Below are 17,729 nucleotides of genomic sequence, written 5' to 3'. Positions count from 1 at the left end.
ATCCGTCTCTTTTGTCAAGAGTCCGTCTGATTTCTTCGAGGGGAGGGTCTATGGGCGGGTAAATGTATGGGCTTTTTCAGATCTTTTGATCTAATGGACGAAATAAGCTCACGCAATTTACACATGAACATAACCGGAGAAAACTGGAGCAGCAGCTTTCGTTTCTGCTCTCTGACAGTCACTAGACCAGCCGAACGCTGTGTGTGTGTGTTAGAAATCAGGAATGGCGAGAGAACATTGTGCTTGGTATGTTTTTCGTCTTCAAACCAAACTTGGGTCTCCAGCCGACAAAGTTTAAATCTCGTCTGGCTAGTGCGCTTCCCATAATGTTAACGCATTAGGTCAGTAGACGGAGAGTAGACGTCTTTTGTGGCTGTTCGAACGCATTCGATCACATGAGCGTTTACACTACGAAAGCAATCTGGTCATATGCGTTTTCCACTACCTCTGGAAGTGGTCGAAAGTGGACAAACTAAAAACGCTTTAGACCCCGTTTACACCTGTATTTAGCGTCGTCCACCTGTGATCCGATCGACCAAAACGCATCTTAATACCAGGTGTAAACACGGCCTTAGTTCAAGTGAGGTCAGATCTTGGCAGTGTAAAGGGATAGTTCAACTATCATTTATAAATCCACATGCCAAACCACAAAACTTCACCACAGAACTTTAGCAGACTACCTAAGCTATTATTTTTTAACACAATGACAGCATACAGGGACCAGTGGCTGCAAAACTCAGAAAAATCACAGAAAAACACTATAAAAGTAGTTCATATGACTTATGTGCCATGTAAGAGTTTGCAGCTGAAAAGAGAGCACTTGCAAACACCCATATGGAGTTTGAAAAGAGAAATTGGTCACCCTATGGTCTTGTGAAGTTAACAATCACGCGTCTACTCCGGACATTGTAAGTACACATGAAGTGTGTTACTGTATTTGGGAATCTACAGCAGGGATGGGCAACTTCGGTCCAGGTGGGCCACTGTCCTGCAGAGTTCAGCTCCAACCCGAATCAAACACACCTGAACAAGCTAATCAAGGTCTTCAGGATTGAGAGAAAGCTACAAGCATTTATTTAAAATCAGGATTGAAGTTGAACTCTGCAGGACAGTGGCCCTCCAGGACTGAAGTTGCCCATCCCTGCTCTACTGTATTTTGCCAACTCCACTGCTCAGTATCAGTACGTAATGCATGTATTGACAATCAGCTATACAGCCACACAGGCACCACACAGACAGGGATCACACACTCAACAGGAGCCATAAAGGGCAGACAGGGATCACACACACCCACAGATCAAAAGATGCCCACCTCTTTACAGATCAGATCACATAAATCCAGCACTAGGAAACTCTGGCCCAGAGTTCAGTACACAGAGCTTTGTCAAATGATATGGCGGCGGCAGTCTCAAAAATCCCAAAGGAGTCTAGAGAAATCCAAGCAACTCTTACCTGGAAGCGGAGGATGATGGTCCAGAGGAGGCCGAGAGTGAGGCGGTGGTTTCCATCAACTATATCGTGAGAACCAACGTTTTCTAGATGAACCCTCTGCTCTTTGAGGAACTGAAGAGCCTTGTCCACATTCTCCAAACAGTGAATCCTCATCCTGCCTCTCGTGGGCCGAGGCTTAAAACAAGAACACATCAAACACGTGAGCGTATTATTCCCTCAAAAGACAATTCATAAAGCATAGCATGGATGCTAAATCACGGATATTATCGTTAACTAAAACCAAACCATTATAAACATTACTAAAAAAAAATGTAAATGTTGTCACTGCAACTAACTGAATTAAGTTTAAGTTGAGGCATTAGACGTACTGGCATTAGACGTACTAAATAGAAAATAAATCAAAACCAAAACTGAATAAAAATAAATAAAAAAAGCACAAAATTACTAAAAATTATAATAAAATATAAAGCTAAAAATATTATTAAAACCTATAAAAGTATATAAATTAGGGCTGTCACAAACAATTATTTTAGTAATCGATTAATCGTTCGATTATTTTGACGATTAATCCAGTGATCTGCTCTTTTCTGTGGTAATAAAAATAAACCTAAATGTACAATAGCCTTTAAAATAACTTAAAATACATAATAACAATGAGGCAATAATAATTTGTTTGTAATGTTTGTAATGTATCAAAAGCAAGTAATCACATGGTTTTATTGAACAACACTGTTAAAATACATAATGTATGTGATATACACAATCACCTCTTGTACATTATGTATTATAACAAAATAATCAACCGAGAGTTATATGTGGGTATATGTGACGGATGATTTGAGCTTTGTGACACGGTGTGTTATCCTGCTGGAAGTAGCCATCAGAAGATGGTACATTGTAGTTATAAAGGGATAAACACGGTCAGCAACGATACTCAGGTGTGCCGTGGCGTTTAAACGATGCTCAATTGGTACTAAAGGCCCAAAGTGTGCCAAGAAAATATCCTCCACACCATTACACCACCAGCAGCCTGAACCGTTGAGACAGGATGGATCCATGATTTTGCTATTAAAGACTAATTCTTCCCTTCCAGACCAGGACATTTTAAGTCTTCTATTGTCCAGTTTTGGTGAGCCGGTGTGAATTGTAGCCTCAGTTTCCGGTTCTCAGCTGACAGGAGTGTGTCTTCTGCTGCTGTATCTGCTTCAAGGTTGGGGGTGTTGTGTGTTCAGAGATGCTCTTTTGCAGACTTTGGTTGTAACGAGTGCTTATTTGAGTTACTGTTGCCTTTCTATCAGCTTGAACCAGTCTGGCCATTGATTCTCCTCTGACCTCTGGCATCAACAAGGCATTTTCCTCCACAGAACTGCCGCTCACTGGATATTTCCTCTTTTTTCAGACCATTTTTTTATAAATCCTAGAGATTTCGCGTGAAAATCCCAGTAGATCAGCAGTTTCTGAAATACTCAGACCTGTCCGTCTGGCCCCAACAACCGTGCCAAGTTTAAAGCCACTTAAATCACCTTTCTTCCCCATTCTGATGCTCAGTTTGAACTTCAGCAGATTGTCTTGAACATGTCTACATGGCTAAATGCATTGAGTTGCTGCCATATGATTGGCTGAATAGATATTAGCAGTTGAACGTAAAGTGGCCGGTGAGTGCACGTCAAAATAGGGAAGAGAAGACTATAGCAGTGTCTGTTTCATGCCAACTTTAGAAAGTCAAAACCTTTGGATGGGAAAAAGTAGTTGAACTGGTGTTTTCTGTGGCAGTGTTTTTATGATTATTAAAGCGAAAACTCACCAGCATCTCTCCTGACAGCACCTCCAGCAGTCTGATGAGCATGTAGCCGTCTCTCAGGTCATTATACAAGTCAGAGATACGACAGGACACGCGGGACAAGTGAGAGTTCACCCACTTCGTAAAGGTCTTCTTCTGCACTGCGTCCCTCTCATCTGATAGGATGACAGAGAGACACACAAACAAAAATTTACATATTTATATTAAGGATACACAATATCATTATTAGAGCTTTTAGTTTATCAATATTGTATATGGTAAATTTTCCAATTTTTTTTACATTTGGATTATATTTGCCGTTGCCACTTATTATTAATCATTAAATATAAGCTATTATGCTTTTTTACATGTAAATCTCAGAATAATATTAATTTATCATACCATTATCATACCATTTATAACTTGTCAGCCATAACAAGAAAATAATGATCAGGTACATGGTAAAATATGTTATATGATCAATAAGTTATAACAACATATATTTTATATTGCTTTAACTATTTTTTTTAAGTCAGTTAAATGCAATTTAAGTTGAAGTGACTTAAACAGTCAAGTTGATTGTACTTTTAAAATGTAAGGCAGCAACGTTACAGTGTAGCATAAGCATTACAGTTAGTATAAACCAGAATTGTAATATGTATAAGGGATCATCCCTAATATAGCCTATATGCTACCATTCAAAGGTTTGCATGTTTCATGTCTCTTCTGCTCACCAAGGCTGGATTTATTTGATCAAAAACACATAAAACAGAAACATTTTTAAATATTATTAAAATAAAAAATTACTAGTATAATTTAGTATAATAAGTATAACTTATTCAATTTTTTTAGGATCTTTGATGACTAGAAAGTAAAAAAACAAAAAAAACAGGAGTTATTGGAAATAGACATTTTTGTAACATTAGAAATGCCTTTACTTCTGATTATTTTAATGCATACTTGCTGAATAAAAGTATTAATTTCTAATAAAAATCTTACTGACCCCAAACGTTTGAATGGCAGTATATTAATATGCTCAAAATATCGACACACACAGCCACAGAACAAGCAGATCTTCCACGTACCTGCTAGTGCTTTGATGCGGGAGCACTCAAATAGTTTGGCACTGGTGGTCTCTGTTTCCCAGAATCCTGTGCTTGCAGGCCTGTTGTTGTTGTTGAGCTGTCTCTGGGCCTCAGCATTGTCCAGGTCTGTTGAGGCATTGGCCATCGCGCCTGCTTCCTCAAGCAGCCCTGCATATACAGTAGTGAAAGTCAGCATCCACAGTACCAGCTAAACAGAAAAGCTGTAAAGCCAAACACACACACACACACACACAAACCTAATAGAATCCAATTGATAAAATGCACACCATACACAGACCTAGACACAGATATAGATTTAAAGGGATAGTTCACCCAACAATTAAAATTCTGTTATCATTTACTCACACTCAAGTTGTTCCAAACCTGTATGAGTTTCTGTCTTCTGCTGAACACACACACAAAAAAAGATATTTTGAAGAATATGGGTAACCAACCAAATAGAGATGCGCCGATTACAATTTTCTATAGGCCGATTCTGATTTACGATTTTTCATTGAGTTTGACCTGCCGATACCGATTTAATTTTTTTCTAACCACTTTACAGCAGACACAAACATTTATTTTCTATATTATTATTTTTTATAAAACACCATATACTTTTACCCAAACTGAATAATAAAAACGTTTAAATGGGTAAGCTACATTTTCTATAAATATTAGCCTACTCCCAGTTCTTGTTAAAACACACTAGTCATGCAAATTCTGTGCATTTTGGGCAGTTTTTGTGTGGAATCATATTTATTTTGTCCATCAAAAGTGTGCTTTCACTTTAATTGAGTGTGAGCAGCACAACACAAATAGACTCGGTGATAAAAGACTCGGTTGACAAAAGTAAAGTTTTGTAAAGTTTTACAAAAGTGCATATGAAAATAAATGTGATTTTATAACGTGTCAGCTGTTGAGTTATGATAATTGTGTTGTAAAGGTCACATCTTGTGCACTTTATACTCGCACAAAAGTATCTAGTGTCTAGTAAACTAATTTAAATGAATAAAAATGCTACTTTTTGTGTTATTTTAGTCACTCAAGTAGTAGTGAGGTACAGTAGTGTGCAATGCCAATGACTGACGGATAAATAGAAGATAAAATATATACTAGTCTCACTTAAGATGGCTCAATGACGTCCACTTTTCAAGGCACTATGGAGCAACTGGAACGTAGCCATGATTTCTGACTGTGCAAGCTAGCTTAGCAGGTGCTTTGAGGCACATTTGTTAGCCTACCATGTTGTCTATTGTAGCACAGAAACACTTTATTGACTATTCAGCATCCAGGATTGGAATGATTTGTTGTATATGAGACCGATATTCCTTTGAAACCACAACAAATAACTGTTCCAGTTCCCCTCACGCTGATGTACAGTAGCTTCATGAGAGGATGACGTCAAGTGACCTTTTTACAGGAATACAGAGCAACTCGGTCAATTCACCTACTTTTCCCTACAAACACTCTTTTTTTCTTCAGCGTCTTGATAAGTGAATTTAGTATGAATTAATTTCTAATAGATTTAGGAGGCTAATCCTTCACCCCATCCCCCTTCCAGAACCCTTTCCAATGCCTGCTGGTGAACTACCAGACCATCACTGGTGTGCTGTGTGTCATATGTGCAATTTCATGAATTTCTATCCACACGGTCACTGTTCTGATGGTTATGAACAAACACAGAGACTCTTTGGCAGGTGTGATCTGCTCTTTTTACTCATATGTTCATTGAAATGTCAGTCATTATTGTCTTGAGTGAATGCAGCACAAAAATGCAGAGCGCTCCCCTCCCCCATTTTTCATAAACCCAAAATCTTGCTGGCCCCATCCCCCTTAATAACACACACACACACACACACACACACACACACACACACACACACACACACACACACACACACACACAATGTGGGTTGTTTTCGACACCCTCCTGACAGATATTACAAATGGCACATCAAGAGATAAAAAGAGATAAGCAGGATTGGTTTTGTGTGATGAATTGATGCCATTTTTTTTATTTAAATTGATTATTTATATATATATATGATTTTTTTTAAACCCTACTGATGTTTAAATAGACACTTGTCTCATATAAGTGTTTCAAATATTTCACAGGAGGCCTAATTTCTTAGATTCTTCACAAATGGTGAGATTTAATGGGAAGGTACAGTATAAAGGCCACGTGTTTTATGGAAAAAGCTATTCATCTCTTTTAGGCATGTTGACATTTTCCCTTTTGTCAAAGAGAAAAATTCACAGAAACAATCCACTCAGCCCATTCTTTTGAAATGTCATTTGATTTATGAATGTATAACACAAATACACCCAAAATAGACACTAAATATCATTTTTAGAACAAACAATAAAAAAAAAGAAAAATCTCAAATACTCTCTACCAAAAAGCAAACAGCAGAAGGGGGCATTGAGATATCACCCAGAGACAGTACAAGTTATTTCAAGAGGAATGACGGAGAGATACCAAAGATAGTTTCAAAGGAATGGGTAAGAGACATATGTAAGGTTTCTTATCACATTGAACAAATTCTTTGTGAATTTGGTCAATCACCGCAGTATCACAAGTCTCAGAGTTGTCAGTAGATTATCCAAGAGAGACGTGTGACGCAAGAAGACGATCAAACTAAATTTGAATGAACACCAGGAACACCAAAGCATTACACGCTTGAACATAACGTCAACACTAGACAAGGAGCTAAATAACACACAAGGCTTAAATACACAAGTTAATCAACACAACAGGGAACAGGTGTGCAACGACAGGCGTTTAAACGACACCGTTTTCAACTAAAAACTGAACATTTTGTACACGTTTACATGACAACGGCATTGTGGGGGCCTGAAAACGCAAGCTTTTGAAAACAGGTTTCAAAATGCAAGTTTTTATCGTCCCTATGTACTAGACAACAAAAACGGTGACTTTGCGTATTACATGTTCAGTCTATAGGCGCGTAGTGTTTCTTTACAAAGTGATATCGCCAACTACTGGCCTGGCAGCAGAATACATCGATTTTAGTTGATTTTGCGGATCCGTGCACGGGGATCGTGTTGAGAACGTTGTCGTCTGTACGTGAAAAACGCAAACTTTTCCATTTTTAGTACATTGTTGTCATGTAAACGTACACTCATGCAAAGAGGAACCGAACAAAACCCAACCTCAAACACAATTAAACGTATTGTACGTTTACACGACAACGATATACCGAAAATAGCAATGTTTTTCCTTTGCATTTTTCGTGTACAGACGATCGACAACACGATCCCAGTTCACATGGAGCCTTTCTCCTTCTTTATTTAAAGTGTTAGACCACATCTCCACGTCAGGACCCGGACGTTGAATCCCTGCCAGAAGATATCCTGTTTTGTCTGGTATCCAAAACCAGTCAGAAGCCTTGAGAGTTTTGTCTAATACCCAAAACCTGTTAAAAGCAAGTCTGGTCTGGTACCCAATATGAGTGTTTTGTCTGGTACCCAAAACGAAATTAACAGTCTTCTATCAGCCAAGAATTTGACTGAGAAAGCCAAGAATAGCAGAAATCAGGAGACGAAGTGATGGTTGTAAAATGAGCAGAGTTGGTTTATTGAATAATTTTAGCTGCGTATGTTTCAATGCTCAGACTTTGTCTGACCAGCGCAAATACAACAAGGGTGGTGCAATCTCTTGAATACAAACATTCAACATTCGATGAAACCCCACAATCAAGATTAATCAACAGAAAGGAAATAATAAGTAATATCAAATATAAAATGACAAATGAATAATGAATAATATGAATAAATGATAACATGAAGTAATCAAATATGAATAAATGACAACTACATAAATGACTACTAATTATAATGATTATAAAATTAAATCATAAAAAAACAAAGAAAATAGATGTATGGTTGCTCTTTTAAAGTAACACGTACACACACAGGTTGCTTTTGAGAATCCTTAGATCCTTCAGCCGCCTCATTTGATTAAATGTGGAAAGACAGACACCAAGCACACCAGAGAGCAACCCTGTCTATAAGATACAACTTCTGCCCATATATCCATATTACGGCACAAGAGTTATTCCATCAGTTCCATCAGCAAAGTATATAAGCATCAATTTCCAAATGGTTTGACAAAAATAATTTTGCTTCCTTCCATGTTGACATATTTCTTACCGAAACAGCGGGGCGGGGCTTATCAAAATAGCTAATAGTGTTTGGTTTACATTATATCCTGTCAAAACCATGATCAGATATGATCTTGTTGCCCTTTTTTATACAGCCAAGTAGCTTTTAGTTTACATCACAACCTACCAAACCTCACTTGACAGCTTGAGCTCTGCATGAAAGCAATGAAGACACTTTTAAAGTAAAAATTCCAGCCTTTTCCTTTGCAATCAGTTGATGTCTGAGAGACAAAGTATTGTTAGAGAATTGACCGAATTCAATTGTAGACTGACTTGAGCACACACCCGAGAGCCTCTTTTCTATTCTATGACAGATGAAATTAATGCTTATACAATGTTCAGGATAATGCCGAAAGAGCTGTTCTGTACTGTAATGTCAATGTGTCTAAGATAGAACTATAGTCTCACATAGCCAGATCTATATAGTCTAGACTATGAGACAAACATATTTTATATTCAAACATAACAGTGTAATTTTAATGACCTCATTTGTCAACATGATGCCAGTGAATTGCAGAGCTTGTGCAAACATATCCACAGTGCTATGATGAGATGCTTTCTTAACGGCTGGTTTCTCACTGTTGTCATTTTTGTTGTGTGTTTATTTAGGTTTTTTTGCACATATTTACATATTCATCTAAACGTCGCCCTCAGCAGCGTGGGAGGCGTGGGGATGTTCGTTAATAGTGTATCGCTGCAAAGGTATTTCCAATTTCTTTTTACTTATAAGCAAAGAACAAAAAATTACTTCGCCATGAGTATATCGTGCATTGAATCACGTTCAGTCTCTAGCGCGTTACGTGTGCAGTTCACTTATTGACCACTGGTGTTGCTAATAACAAGGGTATCTGAATTCTACATATAGCCCCTTTAAGTGTTTTTAATAAACAGTCATAAAAGTATACTTTTATAAAGGTATGCATTTATTTCATTAGTATTATCTTATATTAAAATGATATGCAAGTATGACGTTTTATTCACTACAAGTGCACCTTCGATACAATTAAGTGCACATCTTTTCATAATTGACTAAAACACACATATTAAGGTACACTCTCAGAAAAAAGGTACAAAAGCTGTCACAGGGGCGCTACCCTTTCAAAAGGTACTAAAATGTACTCTTTATGTACACTTTCACTTTATTTTGATGGTCCCTTTAACACATTCTGTTGACTATAAGTAACGCTGCACCATGTCTATTAACTCATTATAGTGTTAGTTGAGTATTAGTAGATTTATTTTAAAAATAAAATAAAATGCGCACGTGCGACCTGCCTCTTACAATTTGCGTCACGCGCACTGTACGCTGACCCTCGCGTACACGTAAAAAGTGAAGTATACTTTGGCCTTTAGGGTTAGAATAAGTTGACATAGCAAAGTTACCTATAGTCAGTAGAATGTCTGTTGGAAAGAGTTAGCAGATATTAAGCACAGCCTACTAATACAATAATACTAATAATTGCAAAGTTACGTTTAGTCAACAGAATGTTCAAAAGGGACCATCAAAATAAAGTGTAACCCAAATATGCACCCTTAGAGGGTAAATAAGCTACAAAGCTGTACCTTTTGAAAGGGTACCACCCAAGTGACAGCTTTTGTATCTTTTTTTCTGAGAGTGTATGAAACAAATTTGCAATGAATCTTTTACACAACCTCTGTATCAGATGACATTCTGAGTCAGTGTAATGTACCCAGGGTTCCCTTCCCCTCTTCTCTGATACCAGTAGTAACGGTTTGACCTCGTGTCAGGCTCTCTTGTCCTCACTGGGCCAATCGGGGCTTTCTCCCACCCCAGCACCTGGTGTCCACCGACATGACAGACCGCAGGATCTAACTGGCATGTGTTTCTCTCTGACAAACAAACACATCTGTGGGAGAAGCACGAGACTTCAGGCGTTCTCACATTCACAATTTATCGCAAGCATCAGAATCAGAGAAGAATCAGACACAACCGCACCACAGACACACACACTTGATTTAGGTCACTTATCTTCTGAGGTTTAAGGCAAAATCAGTAGTTCTGGTTGATGGACTGCAGATGTGTCGAAAAGGCCTGTTTGTCTTTGGAGTTGGGTAAATGACGGAGCTGAAGCCTTTATTCTACTGCTGTCCCTTGCAGAGCATTGCTCATTATTATACAGCTTTGGCTGTGCTCTGGACCTTCCTCGGTGTAGTAGACAGTTTTTCTGGTGTTTTTTTAGTACATAAGAGAAAATATGATGCATATTTTAAAAAGACATCACAATAACCATTAAAGGGTTAGTTCACCCAAAAATGAAAATAATGTCATTAATGACTCACCCTCATGTCGTTCTAAGCCCGTAAGACCTCCGTTCATCTTCGGAACACAGTTTAAGATATTTTAGATTTAGTCCGAGAGCTTTCTGTCCCTCCATTGAAACTGTATATACAGTCTACTGGCCATGTCCATAAAGGTAATAAAAAGATCATCAAAGTAGTCCATGTGACATCAGTGGGTTAGTTATAATTTTTTGAAGCATCGAAAATACTTTTTGGTCCAAAAATAAAACAAAATAAGACTTTATTCCGCATTGTATTCTCTCCCGGGTCTGTTGTCAATCTGCGTTCAGGACTCCGCAGTGACGCTGCTGACGTAAGACGCTGATGACGTGTTATCTGGTGCGCCCGAGCTTCGTTTACAGTCTGAGGGAGACGCACGCTATATTCAAGCTATTCTACATTGTTTGCGTGGATATCATTTTTTTAATGGTGCGTAAATGTGCATGTCGCGGATGAGACACTTTTACAGCGTGCGTTTCCCTCAGACTGTAAACGAAGCTCGGGCGCACCAGAAATACACGTCATCAGCGTCTTACGCCATCAGCGTAACTGTGAAGGATTGAAAACAGACCCGGGAGAGAATACAATGCGGAATAAAGTCTTATTTTGTGTTATTTTTGGACCAAAAAGTATTTTCGATGCTTCAAAAAATTCTAACTAACCCACTGATGTCACATGGACTACTTTGATGATGTTTATATTACCTTTATGGACATGGCCAGTAGACTGTATATACAGTTTCAATGGAGGGACAGAATGCTCTCGGACTAAATCTAAAATATCTTAAACTGTGTTCCGAAGATGAACGGAGGTCTTACGGGCTTAGAACGACATGAGGGTGAGTCATTAATGACATTATTTTCATTTTTGGGTGAACTAACCCTTTAAGGTCTTTCGAAGTAGTCTTTATTTATATTAAGTATATTATTTATATTAAGTAAACCCTAATCTCGTTATATATATATATATATTATTTTTACATGGGCTTTTTGAGTTTAACTTCCATCCCCAAGGTTGAAATTCCTTTTTTTAATTTAGTCAATTCAATACATTGGACAAATCAGTTGGATAAACAAGTTTAGCTTACGAAAATAAAAAATATAAATTATAGTGTAGTTTTATATTATGTGATTTTTTTCTTTCTTCAAATTATAGCTAATTTAGATTTTGTATATGATGAAATTAAGGCAAAATATTATATTGGTCTACATTAAATCACATTTCGGCTAATAATAAATACTTTTCATTCATGTATTTGTCTAAGGTAAAATAAATATATTTGATTAATATTAAAGGGGTCATGACATGAGAAATCAAATTTGCCTTCATCTTTTGACATATAACATGACTTTGTACCATCAAAACTTTCTGCAAGTTCCATAGCTTCAAACCTCCTCCTCATTATTAATCAAAGCTAGTTTTGATATTGAGGGATTTGTGACATCACACGGGCAGACATATGCAAATGTATTTGCATATGACTGCCTCCAGATCAAGACATTGACGAATAGTTATACATCATCACACCATAGGCCACTGGCATTCAGTCGCTTAACGGCTGACATAGGTCTACACTGGATGCGAGCTTTGTGTCTAAAGCCAATAGAATCCATTAAAATCACTGACGCTGTCTACACTGTCTACAGTACAGATGCCCACACCTGAGTCTGCCGACAAGAGAACAAATGAAAGAGTAAATGGAAAGAGTTTAAACAGCTCTGTCTGTACACTTCAGAAGGATCCCAGCATCAGGAATTGAAATGCTTTTCCGGATCACGTCGGAGGATTATATTTGTTCTTCAGAGCATTTTGTTTGTCAGTGTAATGGAGAGTTTGCAAAGAAACTTTTGTTGACAAATGGAGCAACCAACTGTACAGCAGCTGCATCACAAACCGTATGTAAATTATATCACGCCGCTTTGTCTGTAAATGAAGGTTCAATATGGATAATGTTTTTTTTTTACATTAGTGTTTATATTACTTACGTGCAACAGCGAGTGGCTGTTGATACAATTTCCATTGATAACGTTGATACGTTAGCCAATCATAACAGCGGCCGTTTACTGACAAGCCTTAAAGGAGCCGCCCCTTAAAAACGGATCATTTCAGTCACAGGGTCAGAATGAGGGTTGAAAATTACTGAAAATTAGTAGGGCTGAGGGAATTAACGCGTTAATCTTCGCGATTAATTTGAGATGTTAAAAATAACGCAATTGACGCAGCACTTTTTTTTGCCTCTTTTTAATGACTTCCTGTTGCGGCTGCTATTGTGAGTGTGCCGAACCAAGTCACCCTGTCATGATGGAGAAGGACAAGGATGAGTTCTGAATGCTTGCATTTAAAAAGTTGCCTGATGGCGCGTTTGAAAACAAAGATGCTGTGTACAATTAGCAAAGCTAAACTAAAATACCAATTCAAAAGTGGATGCACTGAATTTTCGGCCGCCGAAAATTATCGGTCGAAAATGGCATTTTAGTTTTTTGGCCGAAAGAGAAAAAAGGGCGAAAATATAAGCCAAAAATAACCCTCCGTGTTCGGTGATCAGGTTTTACGAGCGGGTCTAACCACTTCGTGTGTGCGCTGCGCTCTCCGTTCCGCGTACAAACTTGTGTGTGTGTGTGTGGGCACGCTGCGCTCTTTCCTCAAATGTCCCGCTCCGTGTTTGCGGTGCTCGTTCTGCTCTGTTGTTCACGGCCCAAACGCTCCAATCATGCACCGATCACGCACTGGAAAAGCAAAGTCCGCTCAAATAACGTGAAATTTCTCAGTAGTAGACTTCTGTTTGCAATAGCCTGAGCTGGTATAGTCATGCTGGGCAACAATGGTAAATGACCTGCTCTGATCACATGCTCTGGTTATAATAGGTTTGTAGGACTATACTTTATTTTGATAATTAGTAAAAAATAATCTGTTGAATCTGAGTATGTTGCATAGATCTGAATGAAGAATAATATATTGATATATTGATGTTTAATATTATTTAAATATAGGGCTATTTTCTGTTCCTTTTTTTCCCTGTGTTGATTAATTTAATTAGGTGATTCTACGTTTAAATATTGATGATTACACGCTTGGGGGAAATGCAATTAATTGCAAATAATCACAGCAAATTGTGCAATTAATTAGTTAATTTTTTTTAATCGATTCCCAGCCCTATATTTTTTAAAGTTGGTCCAAACTAACTAATGTTTTCAGTGCATATGGCGCTGACAACAAGCGCTGCAGATTCTGTCTGGGCGTGCTTATAATTAATTAGCTCTTTTTAATTGATCAAAGCAGCGTGTATCATCCACCATGTCTCCTCACTCTCAATATCCATAACAGGATAAATCTGCATTGATATAGCCTTCTCATGACATCATGTTCCTAAATCACTTTCCATCTTCAAGACAATGTGAGGCAGAGGGACAGACGTGCTGGACGGGGATAATCTGACAGCAGAATCTGCCTCAACAAGAACAGCAATTGCCCTTTAAAAAGGACATTCTACATTTAAACTCAAATAGGTCAGATATAGATCAGGAGCTGGTGCTTCTTCCCAGACTGTAAGGTTGCTTTCAGCGGAATAAAAAAGTGATCCAGTCCTCGAAGAGACGAGAAGGACCTGAGGGAGATCATGCCATGCTGCATTAACATGAAGGCCGTCACTCCCTGGGCAGTGGACTTCTCTCTCTCTCTCTCTCTCTCTCTCTCTCTATGCTTGCTGCCACCTTCCTTCATTTCTTGATTGCATTAAGTAAATATAGACATCTTGTTGAATTTATTCGACTGAAAAATCTGCTTGGGGACCAATGACATCAGTAGAACTGCACTACACTGGACATATTCACATATACACACATCTCTTTGACTAGAATTTCAGAAACCCAATATGATTTGATTGATTTTAAAAGACAACAAATTAGTATGCGCAACAGTAAGCACTATAGAGAGGGCTATGACATCACACTATGTACTCACAGCTCAAACATTTGTTGTTACAACATCCATTGCTAATAAAGCTATCCTTCAGTCTCGTCACTGTGAAAGACACATATAGGCCTACACCTCTTACTTAAAAAACTGGATTTAGAAGTTTGTTGCAAAGAACAATATTATAGCTCTGTAGTCTCAGCAAAGTTGTGCATCTACTAATTTATATTAAATAACTATTTGAAATTCACAGACAAAACAAACATATACCATATGTGTCCTGACACTTGGTTTCATATAGCTAACTGAGATATTGTGCCTTTAGACAGTCCAAAATATTTTAAAAAGTACAAATAATAATTTCAAAATTGTATTTGTAAAACTATTGATCATTAATTTAGTGTATGCATTTTTATTGTACATTTGTTTTGCATTATTTTATATTTCCATTAACCATTTTCCAATATTATTCCATTTATTTCACCTACTGTATATGCAGCATTTAAAGGCCTACTGAAGTGCCCCGAAACTCACAGGCTGCATCCGAAATCGCATACTTCCTTACTATATAGTAGGCAAAAAAAAAGAGTATGAGACAAAAGAAGTACGTCCGAATTCACAGTACTCATAAAAGAGTAGGTCAAAAGTACCCGGATGAACTAGCCTAATTATTCCGGTGAGATTCTGAAGTGTGCATATGGACACTTTACTATCCCATGAGGCCACAGGACAGGATTTGTGAATGGCAGTGAAGCGACACAACTGACCCTGGTAGGTCATGTGATAAGGGCAACAAGATGAATGTAGTACATTCAAATTACATTCATACTACACAAATTCATTCTGTATAGAACATACTTTTTTAGCGGTCGTGAAGCAATCACTTATTTAAAATAAGTACCTACTCAAGAGAAATATGCACATTTGGACACAGCTATTGCCACTGAAACAGGAAGACAGGGCGGGGCATATCAAACAGCTCCTTTTTTTTAGTAGCCAATAGCGTTTATCACAGCCCGGCCAGAGCTGTTGAGCTCAGTAAAGCCGCAGTTTCCTCATTGGACCGGAGCAGACTCGGTGCACCGTGGCGGTTCACGTGACACTAACGTGAAACCAGACTTAGAAAATAGTAAATGTGTGAAGAGTGTTTCAGTGTCTTTTTATAATGTAGGGGGCGGAGCTTCAGATTGTAGAGAGCATTTGATTGGACAATTTTTTTTATGAAAAGCTGAAGTGCAGAGTTGTCATTAAAATAATTGATCCATATTGGCAGAAGTGAGAGACTGTAAGTTTTGAACGCTTATATCTCCTAAATGTGAATTTTGTCATTGTTTTGGAGCACACTAGCTTTAGTAGGGCTAACATAGTCAGACTAAAAGCCCAATTTAGATTTAAACAATCACAATCTGTATGAATTGACCTTTTTGTGGCATGTGCTGCTTTGGGTGCAGCTTCTGTGCCTCCTTTGCAGTCTAAATATACATCAATTTCAAAGACAATACAACCAGGAGCAATGCATGGCCAATGCAGGCACCAACATAACCTACTGTTTGCATTTAACCTTAATATGACTCAAATGTCCTGTCCCTCGGATAGTAACTACACTGTAAATCACCTCAGACTATTCCTTGTATGCTGCAGAACAGGTCATGCATGACAGCAAGTGTTTCATGTTGCACACTGAAAGTACACTGCTGCTAATTCCGGACACACACTATGATTGGAGATGTAGGTGCAGCTTTAACGTGGATGATGTATTTCTTTAATGCCTTTACCGCATTGTTGACCAATATTCCCATCACCGTTAACACCCAGCGCTGTTTATTCGCATCACCTTACATATCTAATGTGCATGCCGCCTATTTAATGTTTTCTTCCATTCAGGCCTGACACTTTATTTGAGCTTACAAGCAACTTTCCTCAGTGTGGTCCAATGTGCAGTGTGTTGGAAAATGCAGCACCGTGCAAATATAAATACCAGGCCTTTCTTAAACACAAAACAAACGCAGCTGACATTTAAAATAAGCACTCCACCACTGACACTCGACAGTGAAATATCGGCTCAAGACACGGCCCAGAAATGACTGCAGTGTGTGTCCAGCACAGGCCGGTCGCTGCATTCACCATACAGGAATCAACGGACATTACAACAATGTATGTGTGAATCACTGTTCTCCAGTACAGACATATGCGATTCACTGCGTCCTTACCTGCACACCCACTCCTAAGGATGAATGATTATTCCACAGATCAATGCAGTAAGATGCTTCTCATGCGGTGTATGAATAATCCCGGATGGCTTCCGCGCTGTGTCTTTTCTCTGGCATACTTCAGTCAGGTACACGGCGCGCGGACGCGATGAGAAGGGGATGCGTGGCGCAAAACGACACTCGGTACATTCGATGACACCGGTCAGTACGCGGCTTCTTCAAGGGTGATGTCACGCGCATCACATTCAAAATGTGTCTGAGGCCAGATTTGCTTGCTCGGTCAGATCGCCGGTGTGCTCGGATATCCCGTGCACCGGATACACGCGCGCGCTCCCTCTCTCTCTCTCTCTCTCTCTCTCTACGCTCTCAATAACGCGGAGGATACAGCAGTGATGGGGAAGCCACGCGTGCGCGCGCGCATACGCACACACACACATTGAGGGACACTAATCTTTGTGAGGACTTCCCATAGCCTTTTTTTGTCATTAAATTGAATGAATGAATGAATGATTGAAATCTTTATTTCTAACAATATTTTTTTTTTTAAATAATAAAAAATATATTTTTTATCATAATCATAATAAATGTACATAACATAATAAATTAAGCTTATTACAATTATAGACTAGGCCTACTCTTCTGAAAATATCTGTCTACAATTATATGAACTAGCCTAATGTGGTTTGCTGGGTTATACTGGTTTCACAGACTGGCCAGATAAAAAAGTGCCCCAAAATACCTCTAAAATTAGCCCATGGACTTTCATAATTTCTTCTATGTCTTTGAAACATGGTTAAAGTATAGT

General features: G+C 38.4%; 1 protein-coding gene across 1 annotated transcript in view; it reads right to left on the bottom strand.

The window, feature by feature from the left end:
* Nucleotides 1-4,462, bottom strand: part of sptbn4b (spectrin, beta, non-erythrocytic 4b) — a gene marked incomplete at its 5' end in the record, with an annotated part of 77,229 nt that extends 72,767 nt beyond the window's left edge. Inside the window, 3 exons of the mRNA XM_079621488.1 lie at nucleotides 1,453-1,626; nucleotides 3,257-3,408; nucleotides 4,318-4,462. Coding sequence (XP_079477614.1) covers nucleotides 1,453-1,626; nucleotides 3,257-3,408; nucleotides 4,318-4,462 — 471 coding nt within the window. The remainder of the gene's footprint in view (nucleotides 1-1,452; nucleotides 1,627-3,256; nucleotides 3,409-4,317) is intronic.
* Between the last annotated feature and the right edge of the window lie 13,267 nt (nucleotides 4,463-17,729).

This window comes from Phoxinus phoxinus, assembly GCF_949152265.1.
Source record: "Phoxinus phoxinus genome assembly, chromosome: 8".
NCBI lineage: Eukaryota > Metazoa > Chordata > Actinopteri > Cypriniformes > Leuciscidae > Phoxinus > Phoxinus phoxinus.
Note: the sequence above shows the minus strand (reverse complement) of the source record. Positions and strands in the feature narration are given on the sequence as shown.